Genomic DNA, 22,956 nt, shown 5'->3' with positions numbered 1-22,956 from the left:
CTAGCAACAACTGAAGAGGGTCCAGGTCTAACTCTATCCCAGTTACTTCTTCCATCCAGCTCAGCACCTCCTTTCAATAGATTTGCACCTTGGGGCAACACATATGTGCCAGGGATCCCAGATTGCCACACCACATCAGGCATTAGGGGGATACTCCACAAAACATTTTAGACAATTTCACTGTGTCCCTATGCCAACCAGTTAGAATTTTGAAATTGTGTTCCAACAAGGCGCTGAACAGACCACCCTGGAAGACCACTGTATATTTGCGACCATTCCTCCTCAGGGATCTCCTCCCAGCACCTCAGGAAAGTGTGCCTCCCCTGTAGGATGGTTCCGTTCATTGCCATTGATAATTTGAACAAGATACCCTTCCGCGATGACTTGTATGCAGGTTTCTCCCATTCATTCGCAGCCTAGCTGTCACTCGCAGCAGGGTGGCTGTCCTCCAAGAACAGCCAGCCGGCCAATCACCTTTGGGTGCATTCAGGTAACCAAGGAGATTAAGCATAGGGAGTTTCGGGCACCTCCCTCGCTTCCTGCCCTGCCAGACACACTGGAGCCAGAGGCAGGTTTCAGCACTGAACCCCACCCAAGACTAAATTAACAAATGGGCCAAACCTGATTTGGCACGCAGAGTAAAACCCAAGAATTACCTCACAAGCAAAAAATGGTGAAAAAAGACAACCGCAGCCATTTTGACAAAATAGGCACCAATGGGTGCAGTATTGCAGCTGAGGATTCAGCCAGCGGGAAAAACGCAAAAGGCAGGAAAATTAAACCACTGCCACCAGCCTTTAATTGTAGTGAGGGTAACGCAATGTTACATGAGTAAGTAGGAAAAGGGGCTTCTAAGTAACCCCCCCCCCAGCACTTTTACATAAAATGGGGTGTACTGGACCTACACAGTAAAAACAGGCAAGTGAAGTCAATTTCACTTTACCATTCTTGGGAACAGTAGTTTACCCAAGAGAAGGTATTTAAACCTTAAGAGAAATCCAACGTGACACTGGACTGAGGGTGCTGTGTGTCAATACAAAAACGGGATGCCTATGCAGTTTGTCAGACTCCAAAACCAAAAGAGTCCAAATCAGATGAAAAATATGAGAGAGTTTGAGAAAAAGGTCTGAATCACTCCAGGTTAAAAATTAAAAGTTCTAAAGTCCAGCAAAAGAGCTGGGGGTCTTGAAGGTTGAAGGGAATTAGCACAGAAATGAGAATTCTCCCCAACACCACCTTCAAAAGGGTTTCCCCTTGTGCACCACCTCAGTGATAGTATGAGGGCTTTCTAGACTACGACTAGATCTTCCCCCTGTCCACTTGCCCGGGGGACCATTGGCCTGAGAGCCACTCTTGCATCGGGTGCATGTGCAGACACGCGTGTGATACTAGATAAATGCAGGAAGCCATCATTCCTAGAAGGCACATAGCTTTCTGTACGGTCATCTGGCAACTGGCAACATACTGAGGGATTGGAAACAGCCTTATCTTCCCCCTCCAACGAGAGGGACCACCACATGCTGTCTTTTGTCCAAATCAGAGCTCCAGGATATTGCTTTGCTTGGCTGGGAACTAGACTTGATTTCTTGTCATTGATGGAGAATCCAAATTGGAAGAGAAGGTCCATTGTCTTTTGGGTGTTTTGCAGACACACCGGATGGGTCTGTCCTGATATCAGCGAGTCGTCTAGATAATGGTACATCGGAATGGACTGCCTGCGCAGGTGTGCCAGTACTACTGCTAGGACCTTGGGTAAACACTCTTGGCGCTGAAGCTATGCCGAAGGGGAGAACTTTGAACTGATAGTGAGTCTCTTCTACCTTAAACCTTAGGTATTTCCTTTGCGCTGGCAACATTAAAATATGAAAGTATGCATCTCTAATATCCAATGTTATGTAATCCCCTTGTTTTAGAAGGGGAATTACGTCCTGTAGAGTTGTCATCCTGAATTTTTGAGGCTTGACATACATGACATCTAAAACAGGAAGCATGGTTAGATCCTTTTTGGGTATGAGGCAGTCTATTGAATACATATCCTTGTTTACCTCTAGAACTGAGAAAAGTTCTATAGCTCCCTTCTGAAGCAGGCTTTTCACTTCTGACTGCAGGATGAGGAGATGGTCTGGTGTCATCTTTGTCTTTGGCGGATGGTATTTGGGTCTTCGGAGGAATTCTATACAGTACTCCTCTGCCACAATCTAACACCCACTAAAGTAATTCCCTCCCATGCGTGGGTGATGTTTATTCGACATCCTACCGGAGATGCATGGGAGGGAACCCTCACTGGAGAGTCACTTGTTAGTAGGGGTCGGGAGACCTCTAGTGGCTGCACTCTGACCCCTTCCTTTGGCACAGCAAAATCCTCGCTGTTGCATGGTCTGATATTTGCCCAAGATCCTTGTGGCGAATACCACGGGTAGCTTCATACGACAAAATTGATTGAGAAGGTCTGGAGAAGGACTGGGAATGAAAGGACTGCCAAGTTAGAAGACACTGCACTGGGCAAATGGTTTGGTATATGGTTAGTGTTTTAAGCATCTCATGATCTTTTTTTAGCCGTCTCCAGTGCTTTGTCTACTGGCTTGGCAAATAAGGTTGACTCTTCAATTGGTTTATTGACTAGTGTTTCTTGAAAAATTAACAATTGAACAATGCAGAGAAAATATATTGTGCAATGCAAGCATGCATTTACTGAAAACGTAATTTCTTGGTTACAAATGATGCTTCCCAATTGTTACAAAGTTTTACATTTTATTACTGATAGGACCCTAAAATGCTAGGAAAATAAATATATATGCATATTCCTCTCCATTTGCATCTACAGACAAAAATACAGCAGATGATGAACAAAATTAACCATTTGTTATATCAAATGCCTTGTTTTCAGTCTGCTTTTCTACAGCCTGCATTTTAACCCAGGAAGATAATCAAAATATTCTGGTTTCTGTCAAGTCACTTGCCCTCTGCTCTCAAATCAAGCATAAATGATAGGCAGATAACGTTTGGCAAGATTTGAATACGTAAAAAGGCTTGGTATGACACTTATCTCGAAGCCTGGGTGTACAGGCCCGTACACTATCCAGTATCCTGTCTAGCTCTATTGAATATATGCTATTGTTTGTGTTATGAAGACTCATATGTGCTTATATCCCTGTTTGTGTAATATTCATTTGATTACTTTAACAAAGAAATGGGGGGAAAATAAAAAAGTTAAAACAAATGAATAATGGCACCAAGAAACAAACTAAGTTTTACGCGAAGTAGGGCAGACTGAGAACCCAGAGGCCTTTCATTATGGGGAAATCTATTTTATAACAAACTCCTGCCCTTTTCAGAATTTGAAAACCAGCAGGACTTGTCAACTGAACAATTCCTACTTTAAGCTGGCATGATTTATAAGTCATAAAATGAATAGCCCTCTAAACAAGGCAACCAGAGGAAGCAAAAAGCAAGCTTCAATGGACCTCTAACTAACATTAAATCACATTAAATCACTGAAGCATTGTTTCAAAATGGATTTGGGAGATACGAATCAGTATGAGAAATATTATTTATCTTCAAAATGAAATGCATTTGATAAAAGAAAATGAGCTTTACCTATTCCGCAGGAGGAGGTATAAGACATCCTAGGGTACGCTATGAGTGTTTAATACAGACTTATCCCATGCACTCAAAGGAAAAGGAAAACCGCCAGTGACCGCAACATCCGGACCACAGATTTGATGGATCGTAAAAGATATCAAGGGTGAGGTGGCTTAATAAGAAAAGCCCTTCAAGTGACAAGGAGTGGGGGGACATAGCACAGAAAACTGTATAGTCAATGTTTCTACGAGCGGTAGAAGATACCCTTCAGTGATTCACCAAGCTCAAAAATGTATAAAAGAACCTTAATAAAAGATATCACCTTTCCATCAAAACTGTCTAGTGGCATTTCCCATTAGCCACATGACAGTCCTCTGACCTAGTCTGCATCACAGGTCCCGTCATTTTAACAAGCAGCTCAGGTCTGCAGGTCACAGCGCCTACACCTAACACTGTGACTAGTGAAAAATCGGACATTAGTTTAGGTCTAGAGCTCCAATCAAACGACGCCTACTCTGCAACTCCCATCTCAAGTTGGTACATTTTGACCGTTCTATAACTGGGAACTTCCGAACGACTGCCTTCATTTTTATATGGACCATCACAAGGCACTCATGGTATAAGCACAGTCATAAGTAAGCATTTTGCAATTATAATATGTGCATCAGGGACCAAATCCTGCCGGGGGGGGGGGAGGGCAGGGACCCCTCCCCATCTGGGGTAAACTGCATCACAGGGAACTGCCAGAGCCTGAACTATGCCAGAGTTGGTGGAAAGGAGTGGAGAGGGACCCCGGTCCCCAACTCTCCACAATGTCTTAACATGTATGACAGCATTTGTGCCACAGCCCCCTTCACAATGCCCAGTCTCGGTTCTGTGCCAGGTTTGCGTTTGTATGCCACAACCACATCTCCCAGAAACACCCAGACAACAACTGTGAAATGCCAGGCCGTAGAAACTAACTGGCTATTACAAGTTCGGCATGCAGAATATCCAACTCCTGTGATGAACAAAATGCAACCCCACACCAACAGATGGACCCTGCACAGCGTCAGGAAACCTTAACAGTGGACTAGGTCACAACAAGAAAGAACAGTTTGCATCAACATCACTTCTGACACTGCCGGAGAGCAGAAAGAGTGTGGGGCCAAGCAAATCTTAACTTAGCTGACCCAGTCAAAACCCCAAGGGGGAAATCCAGAAAGCGATTGGGGCCACAGGAAAGCCAATGGGAAGTAGGAGGAGCAGAATGGGAGGACTGGAATTAAAAGAAATAAATAATGAATAGCCAGACCAAGTTAAAAGGTGTTCGGGTGAGTTTGTGAACAGAGACAGAGGACCAAAAGAGCAGGCGGTGGTGGAGAGACCTGACAGTATTTGAGAATGCAGGAGAGGTATTGTATGTGAGAGAGGAAGTGGTATCAATTGGGATAGTGTAGTGTGTGGATTAGAGTGAGTCTATGGAAGGAGAGTAGAGGGTTAGAGTGAGTAGATGTGTGCAGCGAAGTGAGTGTGTCAGGAGGGTAGTAGTGTGGCGATACCAGTAAATCGCTGACGGGAGGAGATTGCAGAGTAGGTGTAAAGTAGTGGACGGAGTACAGTGTGTGGTTAGATCAGGGAACGGAGGAGTGTGTCCGATTAACTGTGACCAACAAGCCTTTCCTCCCGAGAGCACTGTTCCTGTGGTCTTAAATACTGAAGAAATCGAGGGCTCAAATAAAATGGCGGTGGAAGGAATACCGCCAGGCTCTTTTCCATGGCTCCAACACTTTACACGAGAGCAGGAGACCTATCGTGAGAGGTGTTTGAGCAGAAAAGGATAGTCTAGACCAGAGGTGCTCCCCCCGACATTTGCCTGGAACGGAATGGGAAAGGTCCAAGGGTCCACAAGGGCCTGAACCGAATGGCACGAGGGCGTAACAAAAGAAGAAGGTTCAAAGGAAAATCTCCAACTGAACAAGCACACAGCTATGGAGAAGAGAAGAGTCCACAGTGAAGACAGCCAGCCCAGAAAACATGGAAACGGCCAGTAATTTGGGGAAGGCAAAACAAATAGCCGCAGATTGTACGTTGGTAGGCAGGTGAGGAAGGAATGCAGGAGTCCACATCTGGAAGAACCCAAACATATAGTATTGACAGGAAATTCCAGATCGGTTCAATACATGTGCATGTTCAAAATTCCAGATAAAAACTAGGCAGAAAACAAAGGGGTAAATCCATGCATTAATACAGGGTCAAAGCACAAGATCAACAAGCGAGAGCAAGAAAAAACAACTACTCACAAAATATGGATGTTGAGAAGCGCTGCAACAAACCTTGTGCGAATGCGCTCTCCATACTGATGTTCCAGGTGCCCCGGTAAGCGTCCTTTGGGGCCATGGCAACCGCCACGTTCCGGGCCGCATGTCCCTTCGGCCCTGATCTTGACAGAGGACTAGGGAGTGCAGTGAAATCAGAACACAGAGGAAGAGAACTGTAGAATGTGGGAAGAGTGAACAGAGATTGGGAGAGATTGGGATAGAGAGAGAGGAGGTTCAGTAAGATTCAGGGGGAGGAGGCAGCGATAGAAAAGGGGATAGCGAGGAGACCAAGGCGAGTGGCGAATTGAACATCAAAACCAGACACCACTAAGAAGTTCCATAGCAGGATTTGTTAGACAAGGCCGGCATTAAGAGCTCCCCTTAAAAAGAAGCCTTAGCAAAGACAGTAGGGGTCCCCGATTGAGAACTATAACCTCGGGATATCTTACAGTGAACTAGAGACACATGGGGCTAGGGTGGAAGAAGCACATAGGGATGTTGAGGGAAAACATATGGACTGTCTTATAGCTGCCAACAAAGAGGTTTCCGAAACACCAGTTTAAAATATTTACTAAAACCCTTGAAACTTCATATGCGGTTGTTGGATTCTTGGAGCGATGCGTGACATTTAATTAAGAGAATTTCAACAATGGCAAGGTTTTGTCAGGGCCAAGAGAAAACCAACATGAATAAACAATTCTGATACGCTAATTCTTCCTCTGTCTCCTGCTCTTCCATTCCAACCCAAGATTCCTCACCCTCGACTCAAACTTAACAGCATACTAATGGGGTTTTCTCCTTCTGCTAGGAATAAGTCTTTGGGGGATCAAATAAAACAAGGCTTTCCTTTGTGCAACAGAAGAAAACTCTTTAATTACCCAGACCTATCCCACCAACCAGTGTCTTTAGGGTGTTCTTCACTTTGGTGGATGCAGAGGTCAGATGTTGCTGAAATAATTGGGTCTTGCATCCTCTTCACGATTCTTCTGGGAGCTCTCGAGGCACCTTGTTCCAGGGATCTGTTACCACACAGGGAGAGACCCCAGGAGGTAGGTCCGACTGACCGACAGGTACATGAGTTTGTCTGACCACCAGGTGGCAGGCTGGATTGGAGTTAACTTATCAAAGGATGTCTCTGTGGGTCTTGCCAAATAGCCCCTCAAGGTCTGAGGCATAATAGTTTTGCCGGCAGGGCATTAACTCTCTTAGCAGGGACTCGGCCACTCATCTATTGTGTCCCTGGGTTTTGACGAACCTCCTTAAAACTTCACCATGTGCTTGTACTTTACCCCGCTCCCCCGAATCGCAAACACTCAGTTGAGCAGGGTACACGTCTCCCTCTGTCCAAACACCTACCTCCATTTCGCTCTTCACCTAAGATTTGGCTTCTTTCCATCCACCACCTCTGCACCTCCTTTAACCATCGCCTCCTCTGATCTTACTCTCACCTCCACTTCTTGTTCCTCCTTTCACCATCAGCTCCTCTGGGCCTACTTTCCTCAACCAATCTCTGCTCAAACATCCTCCCTCTCCTGCCTTTGCCAAACTCCTACACCTATGGTGACCACATTCTCTCGTATATAGCCATATAACCTACCTGTGGGTCATGTTACTTTTGAGCCTCTGCATGTGTACGATAGGTTGGACTAGAGTATGCATTTGAAATCAGTTGCTTTAACAGAGCAATGTGTGTCTCCCATGTTCCTGAGGCTGAGGACACTTCTTGGTGGTCCACAACCTTGCATTCAGTCAGAGTTCTGCACCTGTCAGCCAGAGCCAGCCATGACCCTGCAGTGGAGCTGAGTGAATTAATTCAAACTACTGGCTTGGTAAGCATGTGTTGGAGGAGTGCATGTTCCTGGAAGGAACTATAAAATACTGTTGGTGCCTGTGTTCATGTGCCTTCAGCATTGATGGGACCTGCGTTACTTATCATTGCAATTACTCAGTTAAAAGGACAAGATATCTTGCTGTGGTCCTTTTGACTAAGCTTGCCATATTTGAAGGTTGTTTTTGCACAACCCTTTGGTGTAAACTATACAAACACTAATCTTAAGATGAAAATTGTGGTGTTGTGGGGGAGGAGGGATGAAGGGTTCATTGAGAAGCACAAAATATGCTCTATGCATTCTGGGAAATTTAGTTCAAGATACCCGATTGGAGGAGGGAGCAGCAGACAGTCTGCTGCAGTTGCCCCAAGACACAGAATGCAGAACCCTGACTATCCAGTACCTGCCTTCCACTGGCAGCAGGACTTTTAAACAAGCAAGTACACTAACAGTTGCATGGATCCCTCCATCTTGCGTGTGTATGTACTGTACACTAGTTATGCTAGACTTTTGTAATATCGGCTGAGAAAAAATGCAACAATACAAGACACGGCCTCGGAAAGCAACCTCTGGGGAAATGTAATGGTTTTGTGGGCTCAACCACCATATGCTAAGACATTTTTTTAATTTTAGGTAAATGTCCCCAAATTGCAGTCTTACAGTAACACTGACAAGGAGGACTGTATGATGTAAAGAATACACTACATAGTATCACAAAAAAGAAATAGAAATACATTAACTGCTGAGCTTTAATCAAGTCTATGGAAAAAGGACTAGTAAACTCGTCCTTAGCACTTAAGGGGTTAATATGTTCACACAAAACACAGTCAGAGTTCAGTGTATACTGTAACCAAAAACAATGGAGGTGCCCAATTGATTGAGAGGGTTCACCAGGCTGGAACCCTCATCCTCAATCTACTGTGTTATGTACAACAGGCAGGCACTCAAGCTCACGTCACTCTTCTAACTCTCACAGTGCATTTGTGGCTTGGGAATGCAGGTGCTTCATCCCACATTGAATATCAAGGAGGCACCAAGTGGTTAAAAGATCAAAAGTTTCCCAGTAGCCTGTGACTGCCAAATTTCAAAGACCAAATGGGTCCAAAACAATACCAGTGAGATACCCAATCCCACCAATCAGGGAACCAGCAACATTCAAACTCTGGGTATCTGCCCAATCATAAACAGCCAGCTCAGGTTGAGTTACATCCTCACAAAGGGTTTGCGATATTCATTAGGTCAGCCTTCAGACCCTAACCCAGCCCAAGCCCGTTCCTTGCACAAAGACTACTACCAGAAGGAGTAAGATAATGGTACCACTGTTGGCAGCCTGATTGACATCAACTCCATATAGAATAATGGCCCATAAAGCTAAACTAATGGGGAACATGGTTTCCTTGCACTACTCCCCTGATGGGAGGCAGCAAAGCTACATTACTGACCTAGTTAAATAGGGGCCAATGTAGCCTTGCACTATAAACCCTAAGGACTAACTAGTGCCCCAAAATTGAACGAGTGAGGTTAAAAATGACCTCACTAAAAAAACAGGTTAGGGTCAACTTAGTCAGCATGTGTGCTGAGAGATCCATTGAAGTAAGAAAGAAAGTTGCAAAAGGGAAAAATATCTAACAATGAATAAACCAATACAAATACAGTTAAGTGACAAACTTTACTTTTTCATTAGTGTTGTTGCCCCTCCATGGCTTCTTAAACTACGTTATAGGGAGCCGAGAATTTTCTGATAAACTGAAAGCTGACCTGCACTGTATGTCTTCCTGCAAGGCCATCATCATTGTCAAGTGTTGGTCAATATCTGGCTGAGTAGCAGCTTCACCTTCTCCTTTCAAAGGATCATGCATTAACTTCACTTCACTCTCCCAAGGTAAGATGTATGTATGGCCATAGTAAAATCCAAGTGGTATCTTGGCTCTTGCATTTGTGCTGCCATATCGACCAATCACTGTTATCTGAAAAACAAAAAAGAAAAAACAGGCTAACTTTGTAAAACTATGAGTAAAATAAAAACAAATAAAACTTTGTTATTTCTCCTTGCAAATTCCAAAAATTCAGTTCTCATAGCATCCAAAAAAGTTAAATACTTAACTCAAAGCTTCTTTAAGAGCAGACATGTGCAATTCAAATGTGTCATCTTTTACGAAATACAGTTATAAAAACATATACACATTATGCCTCAGTTCTATAAAATAGAAAGGAAATACATTTCTTGAAGGTTTCCATAACGAAGTGCTCAAGGAATGAGAACCCCTCATTGTGTTGGTCACACTCCAGAGACTTCAACCCATTACTAGTTAAAGTTTGGCTGTGATCATTTAAAGGCAGGATATTCAGAAAGGTTGTTAAACGGCTTATTAGAACATGGGACTTGAACATGGGTAAGGGCATCTAGGGGTTTAGAAACCAATGAGTAGCACAGCAGCAAACATTTCTGTACGGCCTCACCTCAATCTTATTATCCAGTCATTTGGCTTTATCCATTAATGAGCTCTGCCGACGTTAGAAGAAAATGTTTGTTGCTAATATTACGAGTTAACAAGTGGTCCCTACAAATTGGTATCACTGATTTTTATCCATCAAAGGCAATGTATGCATGTCAAATTGTGCAGATTTTGCAAACAGGATTTACACGACTGTTTACCTTCTTCAAAATTGTATTTATGGAGCTGGGCACAGGAACATATTTAATGTACTGTATACTACTCAAAGTAATACTCACGAAGGGATAAAGGGGGTGGAGTGGATGAAGGAAGGACTTTGCAATTAGCAAACAAATCTATTTTGCAAACCCGTAACTTCACAATAGCTACTTTATAATAACAGACACCAAGACACTGAACAGGAAAGGCCCCAAACCCACACAAATATCAAGTCCTTCATCATTTGGCTCAATTAGTAATGCATATGTTTTGCCCAAGAGCCTTAACAAGCAGCAATAGACCTAAATAAACGTAAGGGGATTTTGAAACAGTAAAACCATCAACTGATCAACAGTACCCCTCCTAAAGTGTACCACTTGGTCTTCGATGAGTCCAATTTCAAGCTATTGTCAATGAAATACTCGTGCCACTACTGAATCTTAGTTGTGAACTTGTAGGAGTAAGGTCAATAAAACCATGGTGTCTGCATAAATTGGTCTTGAAATACATCTCCCACAAGTTTGGGAGAACTTTGCTCAGTGTAGGTGATACTCAGAAAGAAGTGAAGTACAACTATAGCTGGGAAGCAGGCAGCCCAGCCTAACGAAGTATGTGTTAGTAAGTGATTCTGATTTTGGCTGCATGTTTGCCATCTCAACTACATTGTGTGGGTATGTCTGGATAAAGATAAAAACATGCAAAGGGGTGTTAGAATTGTTCTGATGAGCACTCTTGGACTACAGTTATTGCAAATGACATAATCCAGTGATTGGGAGAGTTCCATAAAATGCACATACAAGTGACCGTCTCAGCCTTATTGTTCTACAGCTGTCAAAAACTTGCATGAAACTGGTGTCGACCAGAAAGGCCTTGGCTGAGTCGGAAACAGCAGGCACACATTATAAGGACCCGGGAGGTCTTTACTCATGGCCGGGAGCTGGTGAGTGTCCAGAGTCCGAGAAGCACAAATGCAGGTTAAGCTTTTACAATAACGCAGCAACATGTAAACCTGCTGTAGTACATGCGGTCATTAAAAACTGCATATTGCTTTCCCTAACACTCCACGCGGACTCCAGGAACTACAATCAAAAAGGTTGCACATTGAAAGGAGCTCCTACTTCTCAACTTCAGGTGCCCACCAGGAAGAAATAAGTTATTGAGCGCAACTCCAATAACAAAAACGTGGTGCAGGATCTGCCTGGACAGTGCCAGGGCGGAAGTGAGGTGCGCGCCCTGCTCTGGTCCGTGAGCCCTTCTGCAGCAGTGGGGCCGGGAACACATGTGTAAGAGGTCTGAAACGTGAGGCAGACAACTTTGTGAAGATTTTTCAAAAGATGTCATTTTATTAACAAAAAAGATTGGATAGACGCCGCACTATCACTAGCAGGACGAGGATTTCCCTACCTAAAATCAACTAAAGGAAGCACTGACAAAAGGTCTCTGTCCCGCACACATGCATACCGTAACGCAACTTGGTAATGAATGGCAGTGCAAAGGCAACAAAAATAGAACGGTCAAATTCACAATATAATAACAGTTACTCCTTTAATCTGGGGGAATTCCGCTTCCCCAGAATCAAACAGGATTCTGTTCCACAGTTACAAAAGAAATAATTAAATCCTATTTAGAACCAAAAGTTCCAACACAGTTCCTTGCGACTCCAATTTGACACGTTTCCAAAACTTCAAAACTGTTCAACAAAAGATCATTCTCTTTCACTTTTAATATTAAGATAAACAATCTTTACATAAACCAAGAATATTTATTTAGTGCATCAGTATTTACATAAATTGTCTGTCAGGATACTTCTGCAACAACATATTGGTTACATTGGTAAAAAAACACTTCTGCAGCAGTTTCATACAGTTCTTGCTTCAGCAATGAAAGTCTGTCAGGATGATTTGTTGACATCACTCTACAGCACGTCATCAACATCCACCTGATTCACTCCCACACCATGCCTACTAGTTCAAAGATTGCTGATCAGGTATACTCCCCTGCACGATTAATATTTAACAAACAAGAAGTGCCTCTGTGGTCAAGATCAGCTTACAACAACTGTTTAGTGCTTCTTACATTACAACATTAAGCTTCAAGCAATTATTCTAGGAAGGAAAAAGTAACATTGGTGCTCTTTAGTGCCTTTTTGTGATTTCCAAAAACTCTTATGCTTCCCTACTTCTAAACAACCTTTACCAAAATGGCAGCCTTCTTGCCACATTTGTTTCCCCACGTCCTTATTAACCAAACACTGACAATGACATGGTTTTATTATGCTTCTTCCTGGACTTTGGCAATATGGATTTATACCATGGATTTCACATATGGGCAAATCATTTTACAACGTTTAGGACTTTGTTAGGGAGATTTCTCACACAAGTGCTAAATTCCCTCTACCCTAGAGCCCTCCAGCTCTTTTGCTATATTTTGGGGCTTTGAACTTTTCATTTTCAATATGTTTTACTTTTGTGTTCTTTGGTTATGGAGTTTTAAAACAACTCCAGAGTCATCTTTTTATGTGTGTCACACAGCACCTTCAGTGCAGTGGCACAGGGATGTCTTTCAGGCTGCCCAAGGTTTAAATACCTTCTCTGGGACTGACTACTGTCTCCCAGAGCATGTAAAGTTAAATTGACTTTACTAGTCTCTTTAAATGTACAGACCCAGCACACACTATCTTACTATAGAGTGCTGGAGGGGTTGGTTGCCTAGCTTGCCCTGAGTTAAAACACTAATGTAACAGTCAAATGTTACCCTTTCCTACTTTAAATGACTGGTGGCAGTGGTTTAGATGAAACTACCATGATTTTTCCCGAGTGCGAACAACGGTAGCTAAAAATCGGGTCAGTCATGTTTTTCAATATGGTGCTCAAGACCCATCTGTAAAAACAGACTGTTCGACTTTTTCGCCATTTCTTTTAGGAAAGGTCCTACTTGCGATTGCCTCTGCGCGCAAAACTGGGTTTGGTCCAATTGTTTGTTGCCCTTTGGTGGGCTTCAGTGCTGAAGCCCTCCTCTGGCGCCTGAGTGTCTGGGATGGACAGGAGGTGCCCGAAATTCCCTGTGCCTAGTCTCCTAGGAGACTTGAATGCACTCTGGTGTGATTGGCTGGCTGGCTGTCCGGCAAGGACAGCCACCCTGCTGTGTGAGTGACAGCCAGGCTGGAATGAATGGGGGAAAACTGTTTAAAAGCAGGTCTCTGGGACCTGGAAAGCAGAGTCGACTACTGGAACGAAAGAACTGAAGACGAGCTGAAGGAAGAGGACTGCTGCAACTCCGATGACCGTTGAAGCCCTGCTGCAGGTCCGAATTGCCTGAAACTTCATCGACAGAGGAGCCCTTCAAGGTTAACTTCTTCCCTTGAGTTTTGTGGGAACCACCAACTCCTAAACTGCCTGGACACCATCCCCTCCTGGTCGAATTTTCTGCAGAGTGCTGTGGAAAACCGGATAGCCAGTGGGAAGCTTACCAGTTTGTGGTCTTTAAGACACTCACACCTTAAACCGACATTGTGCCAAGCTTATGGCCTCATCCCTGAGCAGTGCAGGAACCTCCCGACATCCTTGTCCCCACGAATGAAGCTCAGGAACAGCGGGCTCTGCTCGAACTGCCAGGAACAACTGCCTCAGCTACATTTTAAAAGGTACTGTGCAAACGCGGTCCGGAAATCTTTTCGGCCACGGAGATAGTTTGTGAAAGTTTTCAGACTTTGAAGGCTTGTCCTTTCCTAAACATTGGTCAAACTTTTCGCTTAGTCAAATTCTTCTAAACTCCGTGGCAAAGACTCAACCGTTTACTACCAGAACTGTGCTATCCTATAGAAATACTCTGAACCATTGACTTTGGCCCAGGTTTATAAACTGAATTGCTGGTTGTAGTTTACTGAAACCCTTTGCTCTGCCTATGAAAGTATTTGGGCTGTCTATTCTTATAACCTTGTTTTTTCCCCTTTTTAAAGTATCTGAAGTGCCATTTTGCTCCCACTTCAGGGGAGTTGAATTTGTTCAGTAACTTATTGGCTGTGTATTTGTAGTATATTAGTGTATGATATTGAGCTGCTCTTGCTAGTGTAATGTTTTCAAACTGACTGTGTAAATAAATGTATATTCTTTTACCAAGAAACCTTGAGTAAAGTGTGTGTTTGAATCAGTGTATTTGTTGGCCCTATGTGTAACTTGTTCTACTGCTCACTCAACTCTTGAGATAAGTCTGGCCGCTCAGCCACTGCTACCACATAACTGTGTAATAAAGGCTTGTACCAAAGGTGAAATTGTACTGACACTTGTAGTCTTAATTGCATGTAGTGTTCCCAAAGGGTACTGCATGTGATTCTGCCTAACACTTTCACTTGTCTCCTTCTGACTTTGGCAAGGTTTGCTGGTTTTAAATTGCCCTGCCTTTACTTTCTTTTGGCTTGGGTCATGGTCCTGCCCCAGTTTGGTATTCAAAATTGCCTTCTGTCTTATGTTCCCACCTAAGCGATTGCTTTCCAATACGAAAACACTGGCATCAAGCACACGAGCAGTCACGGAGCAGTCCAGTGTTACAATCACTTGTTCAAAGCACGGGTAAGGCTTCTGCGCGTTCATTTTCCTCGCTGCTCACAGGTCCTTAGTTTCAACGGCTCCTCGCAATCTGACAATCTGCTAGTTATAGTCTGCCGCCACCCACGCCACTTTCAGACAGAGCTTCCTTTTCTCAAGTGGCTCTCCAGTGCTCGCCTATCACCAGGGATAGATAGCATTGGGGAATGGAAAGCTTTCCAAACTTTCACTTCTTGCAGCGCAGCCTCTGCAATTAAGACTTCTGGAGGCAAAGACCCTATCAGGACAGACTACTTCTCACTGCTCAACAGTGGTCCCGGTGTCCTCCTTCTCCAGTATCTACTTCTGCTGCAACGTGGAGAGTGGCCAACTCCACCTACGACTGCTGCTCTGCTCCGACTAATAGCCTGCACCGGAGGGGGCCTTTAAGACTCCCAGTCTCCCTCAGGGGAGGGTCATTCCCATTAACAAGCTGCACTTTGCAGTTTTGTTTCTCTTCAGCCCTCATCTACATCCCAAAAATAAGGGACTTGAAATCCATAATGCAAAAATGTGTTCTTATAGCTTGATTTTTGATCTTGAGCTAATTTCCATCCCCACTAATATTCCCTATAGGAATATTAGAAGATCAACCACAAGGCTTGCTTTTAAAGACAAAAAGCTTTTAGAGTTTAAGGTGTTATTATTCACAGACTCCTTTTCATTGTACCTTTGGGAGTTAGAATAGCTTCTAAATCCAAGTTTTAGAAGGATTTCCATTTGTCCCAATGCCTAAGGGTTTATGAATGTTTGCACCCAGACTAAGATGTTCAACTTGGGGGACATCATAAATATTGTTCCGACAACAAGCCATTACGTACTTTGGCATTGAGGAGATGTCTTCCCTAGAGGAAGACAAATACTGCCTCTCACCCAACAGATTGCTTGTAGTCCCCTGGGCCCTTTCTCCTTCCAGGTGATCCTCCTACAGAACACCACCCCCAAGGTCAAGATCAGAAACAGTCTGCCCTTCCCTGGCCACCTGGGAGAAGACCTTAGGTACGGTCTTAGTGGGGACTCTGCAGTATTCAGCACACCTGTCAGCATCAAAAAGCAGGTAGTGCAGGAACTGGAGCAGGCCCCGAGTTGTCCTCCCAACAGGACAGTGTGCGCTCGCAGTGGAGCTGGAAATCGGGGGTCAGATAACTCATGGCCACAGGCCCCAGAATACAAAAACCACACCATCTAGTGATGGGGGCAATGGGTCACTTGACTCACTTATGTCCCTTTGGGACACAAACACAGGGGCCCTGGCTGGACTCAGTCCTGGCACCTTTGGTGCCAGGCTCTCAGAGATGTGAGAAGGAACACTTTCAGTGCAGGAGTGCTTTTATTTTACAAGAATTTTCCAGGCGCTGAAAGCCTTTATTCCAGAGAACATCCTCATGTGCTGACTCATCGGGTGTGGCAGGCAGTCTGAACCTGGTTGCCGTGGCTTCAGAAGCTCAGCTATAGAAACTTCTCCATCCTTAAGGCCAGTGCTTCGCATTATTGTACACTCGCGGGCAAAGTGACGCTCACCGCAGCTTGGACCAGTTTACTTACCTTTGAAACCAGGCGTTCTCCTGCATACTCACCTCCAGGAAACCAGTGCTTCATCTGCAGACTCATCTCCTGACATCCAGTGATCTTGAACCCGACTCCGCATCACTGCACTCCGTATCCACAAACTCGGACCCTGTGAAGAAGGACAAGGTTAGAACATCCGTCCTAGGGCTGTGTCGCATTTGAACCCCGCGCGCCCCGTAGTTAACAAAATACCCGCTACTGTACCGCTGCAGCTTAGTTCCTCATTCACTCTGGCTGCCACCTCGAGGTCTGCAGCTTCTGCCATGCCGGCAACATCACCTGCAAGGGAAGAAAGCAGAAGAGCAAAAATGGAACGGACAGCAATACAAGAAAAACGAATTTTACAATACAACAAAAATAGACGAGGTAAGAAAGGCAAACAGGAACACTTACCTGAAGTATAGTGGCTTAGTCACAGCAGGACGGGATTACCCCGTGCAAGGGACCATTCAAGGAACTCTGTCCAGATCATACAAGCGCCCCTGCCAGAAGCAGCAGGACGGAGTGCTCACCAAAACTAATCAACAGGTGAGCTTTCCGGGGAGAGCGCATCCTACAGGTACCAAGGTTTGGGAGAAGAGGTCTGGAAGGGGGATCAGGCCACAAGCTGGCATACTCACGCCATGTTTGAGGCGTAGGGGAGAGCTGGCTGATTTTGTTTGGGGGGGGGTTGGCTTTCAGAGTATTTTGGGCTTGTTTGTTCACCATACATCTGTGGGCTGGAACAGTTGGTGCATGATATTAGCACCTGGCATTCAAGTGTATACTTACAATGTAAGGGGGGATGAATTCCCCGATGAAAAAGAAGAAGATGGAGGCATATTTGAAGAGGGAGGGTATTGACGTGATGTTCTTGTTGCAGGAAACCCACAGTAGAAAGATAAATATCGGATTGAGCTGAAATCATATTCCCAGGACAAAACACTGAGGAAAAGGGGAGGGATCCTTATAGTGTTCAAGAACACATTACGTCCAAAGCAGGAAATCGTATGTCGACCCTGAGGGACTGTACATGATGGCAATAGCTCACAGATAAATCCCATTATACTCTGGTGTCCGGCTTATGCGCCAAATACAGTGCAGGATGGCTTCCTATGACAACTATTGACTCATTTATAAAGTTTTGGTGGGGGTGCGGGAGTGGGGGGGTTGTGTTGGCAGGGGATTTCAATTTAACCTCGGTCCCTCCAGAAGACAGGACCTCTGGGACGCAAGGGCGCTAGGTCAGCCGACCAAGCAGTAACAGAAATTTGAGTTGATGACCCTGAGGGACACATGGAGAACCCTCACGGGCAGCGAAAGTGGATATACATATTTTGCATACGTTCAAAAGGCCATGTCAAGAATAGATTAAATATGATATGGCATTTATAACGCGCCTATACCCAAGTGTTTCAAGGTGCGACGAGGCAATGGAGGGGAAACAGAGGGAAGACTGAGATAGCGATCAGCGATCCTACTAGGCCAGGTGACATTGAGATTGCGCAAGTGAAGGGGAAGGGGAAAAGTGCAGGGGGGGAAGAGAATGGGGCAGTGCAGTACAAAGGATAACAGTTATATAAATAAAGACAAGAAATAATAAAAAAATAAAAGTGCAGACATCAGGTGTCAAGTGCTAGTAGGGACTGTAGGGATACAGGAACAGTCTGAATGCAAAAGTTGCCAGGGGGGGCAGTGCAGTTGTGCAACTGGCAGGGAGGGGACCTGGGCCTGAGATCAGAGGGTAGCCAGGTAACCAGTGCAGTTTCAGATTCAGCCAGGAGATATGCAAGGGAGAGGAGGAGAGAAAGCAGAAGCAAAGAGGAAGGTCTTGAGGTGCTTCCGAAACTGGAGATGGTTCTCCAAGTTTCAGTGAGGCAGAGAAGCTGTTCCACAAGGAGGCCCCAGCAGAAGAATGGTCTACCACCAACGGCTGGTTGGAGAAGCGACTAACCCTGAGGGAGTTGGAGACGGATGAGCAAAGAGCTTGAGAAGGAAGATATTTAGGAAGAGAGTTGAAGGTATTGAGGACCCAGGCCCCAGATGGCCTTGTGGACAATGCAGAGGGTTTTGAACTTAATCATCGCCGCCACTGGGAGCCAGTGCAGAGATTTCAGTCCTGGAGAGATACAATCCTTGGGCTTGAGGCCAAGGACAAGTCTCGCAATCCTGTTTTGGATGAGTTGAAGAGGGCGGAGAGTAGAGGCAGGCAGATTTATAAAGAGGCTGTTGCAGTAGTCCAGCCTAGAGAGAACCAGAGCTCTGGAGAGAGTGAGCGTCTGGGGGAAGGAGAGGAAAGGAAGAATACCTCTGAGGAGGTGCAGCTGTTAGTGTGACTTCTTAGAGATGTCAGATATGAGCCGAGAAGGAAAGGGTGGAGTAGAAGAGGACCCCAAGTGTTTTAGTCCCACAAGTGGGAGCAGGAAGAGGGCCAAAAGAGGCTGGCCAGAGAGTGACAGGGAGGAAGCAGGTGTGCCGATGAGGAGAATCTCGGTCTTGGTGGCATTAAGGCAGAGATCAGTGGCGGCACAACACTCCTGGATGGCGGACAGTCAGAGATGAAAAAAGGAGAAGAGGTGGCAGAAAGGAGCCTGAAAATGAGTTGAGTGCCATCCGCATAGGACTGAAAGTTGGGGCAGACCGCGGCAATGTGGTGGGCAAGAAGTGCCAGATATTGAACAACCAGGGAGATGGGTTAGACCCCTGGGGAACACCACAGGTAGAGATAGAGAAAGAGGAGAGGAAGGTCCCAAGTTGGACCTGAGGGTCGATCGGAGAGGAAGGAGGTCAGCCAAGCCAGGGCCTGATCAGTGATACCCAGGTTATCTAGGAGACGGTTGAGCAGGATGGCATGGACCGCGGCAACCTTGATAGAGAGGGGGGTATTGAGGTGGGTTTGATCACCTTGTCGGATAATGTCGCTATTAAGGTAGCGATTGAATCACCGGGAAGGAGAAGCGGCCTGTGGGGGTGGAAATTGCCTGCTGAGTTAAAGCGAGACCCAGCGAATGCTAAGAATATAGACGAGAAGATGGGATACGTACTTTAGGGGGAGCGAAGCACCAGATGTTAGGAGGGACTCAGAGTCGTGCAGAGGGAACTGATAGTAGCTAAAGCAAGGAGGGATAAGCAATGGGGCATAATCGAAAAGGAATTGGAATTAAAAATGAAGGGCTTAATGACAGCCGTGTCTAAGAAAATCTCAAAATCACAACTAATGTCGCCCAGGGTCGTCCAGACCCAACTAGATTTAATGTGCACGCATCGAGCGGAAACCTCCACGTCATTTGCTAAACCGATTCTACATCGAGGCAAAAAAAGCAGATAAGACTATTAGCACAGGTGTCCGAGAGCAGAATGTTACCCATAGAATACTTAAAATAGATAAAGGGGGCGATTCTTTGTTCACGGACAACAAGGCCATAGTGAACTCCTTTGCAGATTATTATGAAACTCTATTCTTTGGAAATTCTGGTGTCCCCCATGCAAATTGAGAACCTTGCATGCCTCCCTTTGCTGAAACCAAAGGTATCGGAGCGAGAGGCACTTGAGGTGGAAATTACGGAGGAGGAAGCGGCAAGGGATATAGATTCTCTCCCACTCAACTAGGCGCTGGGCCCTGATCGCTATCCAGCCTTATTTTATATCAAGTATAACACAAGAAGAAGGTATCTTTCTATCAGTGGAGGAAGCAAAGTTAGTTATATTTCCAAAACCTAGGAAATACCGGACACAATGTGGGTCTTACAGACCAATTGCCTTAATATGGATGCCAGGTTGTATATTAACATGTTGGCAAATCGCTGATCTCCGTTGCTTCCGTCATTAACCGCTCCGTATCAGTCTGGGTTTATCCCAGATAGGCGAACATTCGATAATATTCGGCGTGTCTGTCAATTAATAGAAAAAGTAACTAAGACAAAGACTCTGGCCATCCTATTCTCACTGGATGCTGAAAAAGCATTTGACTGGGTTGAGTGGTCCTTTCTCTTCAGCACATGGCATTTGGCTCCAATTTCCTCCGGATGGTGCAGGCAAACTACAGGTCTCCCGCCATGAGATTAAAGGGCAGTTGTTTAGACGCATCTATATCGTGCAGGGGACAAAACAAGGTTGCCCGCTCTCTTGCTTACTTTTTGCGCTATATCTGGCACCTCTCAATTAAGATTCGGATGCTACTAAAAAGGGATTCATTTCGGGGGAGAGGCACATAAAAGTCATAGCATTTCCACACAACATCTCAGGGGCCTTGACACTGCCTAAGTCATTCCTTGAGAGCCTAACAGGGGGAATTGGAGGTTTTTGGGAGCTTTGGGGACGGGGGTCAAAAATAAACATGCCCAAGTCAGAGATTCTTGACCTGGCAGGAGGGAGGATGGCCCACTTGGCTCTTCATTTGCTTAGGCCAATGGGGCATCAGATACTTAATGTTATTGTTACTCATGCACGCACTTAAAAGTACAACGCAAATTTCCAGCTCTGTTAAAAGCGGTTGCTGATGACTTGCAGAGGTGGAACCGCCTCTCTGTTTCCTGCAATAAAGAAGGCAATTCTCCCTAGGATCCTTTACTATTTTCAGGCACTCCCGGTGCGACTCCCCAAATCATTCTTCCAATCTCTGAACAGGTTGGGGACATCGATTGTCTGGTTCAGAGGCCACGCATAGCTCTTAAAACACTAATGGCTCCTGTGACAAACCTGAAGGTGTCTCACCCGATAGTCCCCAGAGATCTGTCATCCAGGTGGCCAGAACACGGCCATCACTATTGGAACCAGTTCCTGGGGGTGGATCAGTGCGGGAGGATCACGTGGATGAGGGGTGTTCGGGGAGTGGAAGTGGGACACCGAAGGGTGAGATGGGGTATGCCCTTCCCTGTAACACCTTTTCCCCATCCAACCAGGTAGGATACCTAGAAACTCAACCCCCACCCCCTTTCCCGACACAAACACTTTCTCACGGAAAAGTTGTGAGCAGCAACAGACTAACACCAGAGCTGTATACTTGACATGTCCCAACACCATGGTCAGGCAAGGTCAGGCAATTACTGATTACACACACCTGACTCCCATCACACTCCCACACACAGATAAAAGGTTGTGCACGAAAGAACACTGAGCGAGGAAAAGAACATGAGGAAGCAGCCGTTCCAAGATGGCAGTTTAACACAAGAAAGGCGGCGAGACCAGAGAGAGTTGTAAGGAGGGAAGTATGCTTGACCTCTAGAAACTGTTATTTTCACGAGCCTTGGAAAGTGAAAAGCCCAAGACCGGGAATTAAAGCAGAACAATCCTAATACTGTGCATCAAAGGTATCCGTGGCGCTCACTTGTCGATAACCCAGGCCCAGAGGAGTGACTGCCACTGTGGTACTCTCCTTGGTTAATGCTAAATCAGCTTGTGTATGAACCAAGGTTGCAAGCAGCAACATTGCATGAAGAAATCCACAAAGGGCAGTGTTTGAAGCGCGTGTAATGAAAGGCATGAACAAATGGAACCTAAGGAACAAGTTACTTACCTGTAACTGTTGTTCTCCAGCATGGGTCTGGCATGGATTCACATGCTCATGAATATTCCCCGTCGTCAGGCTGGGAATCCTCGGTAAAGAAAAATCAGTATCAGTTTCGTTTCTGATCGGTCTTTCGTAGTAGTAAACAATCACTGATCTCTGCGTCATACTGACCACAGCCAATGACTGCCCTCTACCTAAGCCCCGCCTCTGGCAGCCATCTTCAGATTTGGTAGCACGTGAAGTGGCAGTATGACCAAGTGAAGAGCCGCAGAGGGGTAGGCGGGAGGGTTCGCATGTGAATCCATGCCAGACCCATGCTGGAGAACAACAGTTACAGGTAAGTAACTTGTTCCTTCTCCAGCATGGGGTGTGGCATGGATTCACATGCTCATTAATAAAGAATACATAGCAGTACACACATGCACAACCACGGGAGGTGGCAAAGGCTCAACATTAAGCATCACATCAAACTCAACATTAAGCAACTCTTACCTCCTCACCAGGCTCACCTTAAGCGAACAGGTTGCGCAGCACTGCTTGGCCGACCCTGGACTCCTCCCTGGAATCCCGATCGACGCAGTAGAATTTCGTGAAGGTGTGCGTCGACTTCCACGTAGCAGCCCTGCAGATGTCCAGCAAGGCCACACCAGATAGGAACGCCGTGGTAGCTGCGATCGCTCTGGTGGAATGGGCTCTCGGACGGCCAGGCAGGGGTCGGTTTGCCAACCGATGACAGTACATGATACAGCCGGAGAGCCATCTGGAAATGGAAGCCTTCGAGAGAGCCTTCCCCTGATTGACAGGTCCAAAGTTCACAAAGAGTTGTGACGTCTTCCGAAAACCCTTCGTGCGTCCACGTAGAACTTCAGCGCTCTAGCCACATCCAGCGAGTGCAAAGTCCTTTCAGCCGGCGACAAAGGCGACGGGAAGAAAACAGGCAACACCAAGGGT

General features: G+C 45.5%; 1 protein-coding gene across 5 annotated transcripts in view; it reads right to left on the bottom strand.

The window, feature by feature from the left end:
• BIRC6 (baculoviral IAP repeat containing 6) overlaps nt 1-22,956 on the bottom strand; it is a 3,097,233-nt gene that overhangs the window by 1,888,892 nt on the left and 1,185,385 nt on the right. For all 5 annotated transcript variants that reach the window (XR_011268132.1, XM_069607902.1, XM_069607904.1 and 2 more), the window contains one exon: nt 9,470-9,678. Coding sequence is in view for 4 of the 5 variants with exons in the window: in XM_069607902.1 (XP_069464003.1) it covers nt 9,470-9,678 (209 nt within the window). In the remaining variant the exon portion in view is untranslated. The remainder of the gene's footprint in view (nt 1-9,469; nt 9,679-22,956) is intronic.

This window comes from Ambystoma mexicanum, chromosome 4q (genome assembly GCF_040938575.1).
Source record: "Ambystoma mexicanum isolate Mex_15411 chromosome 4q, UKY_AmexF1_1, whole genome shotgun sequence".
NCBI classification, from domain to species: domain Eukaryota; kingdom Metazoa; phylum Chordata; class Amphibia; order Caudata; family Ambystomatidae; genus Ambystoma; species Ambystoma mexicanum.
This window is presented reverse-complemented; position numbering and strand designations above follow the sequence as displayed.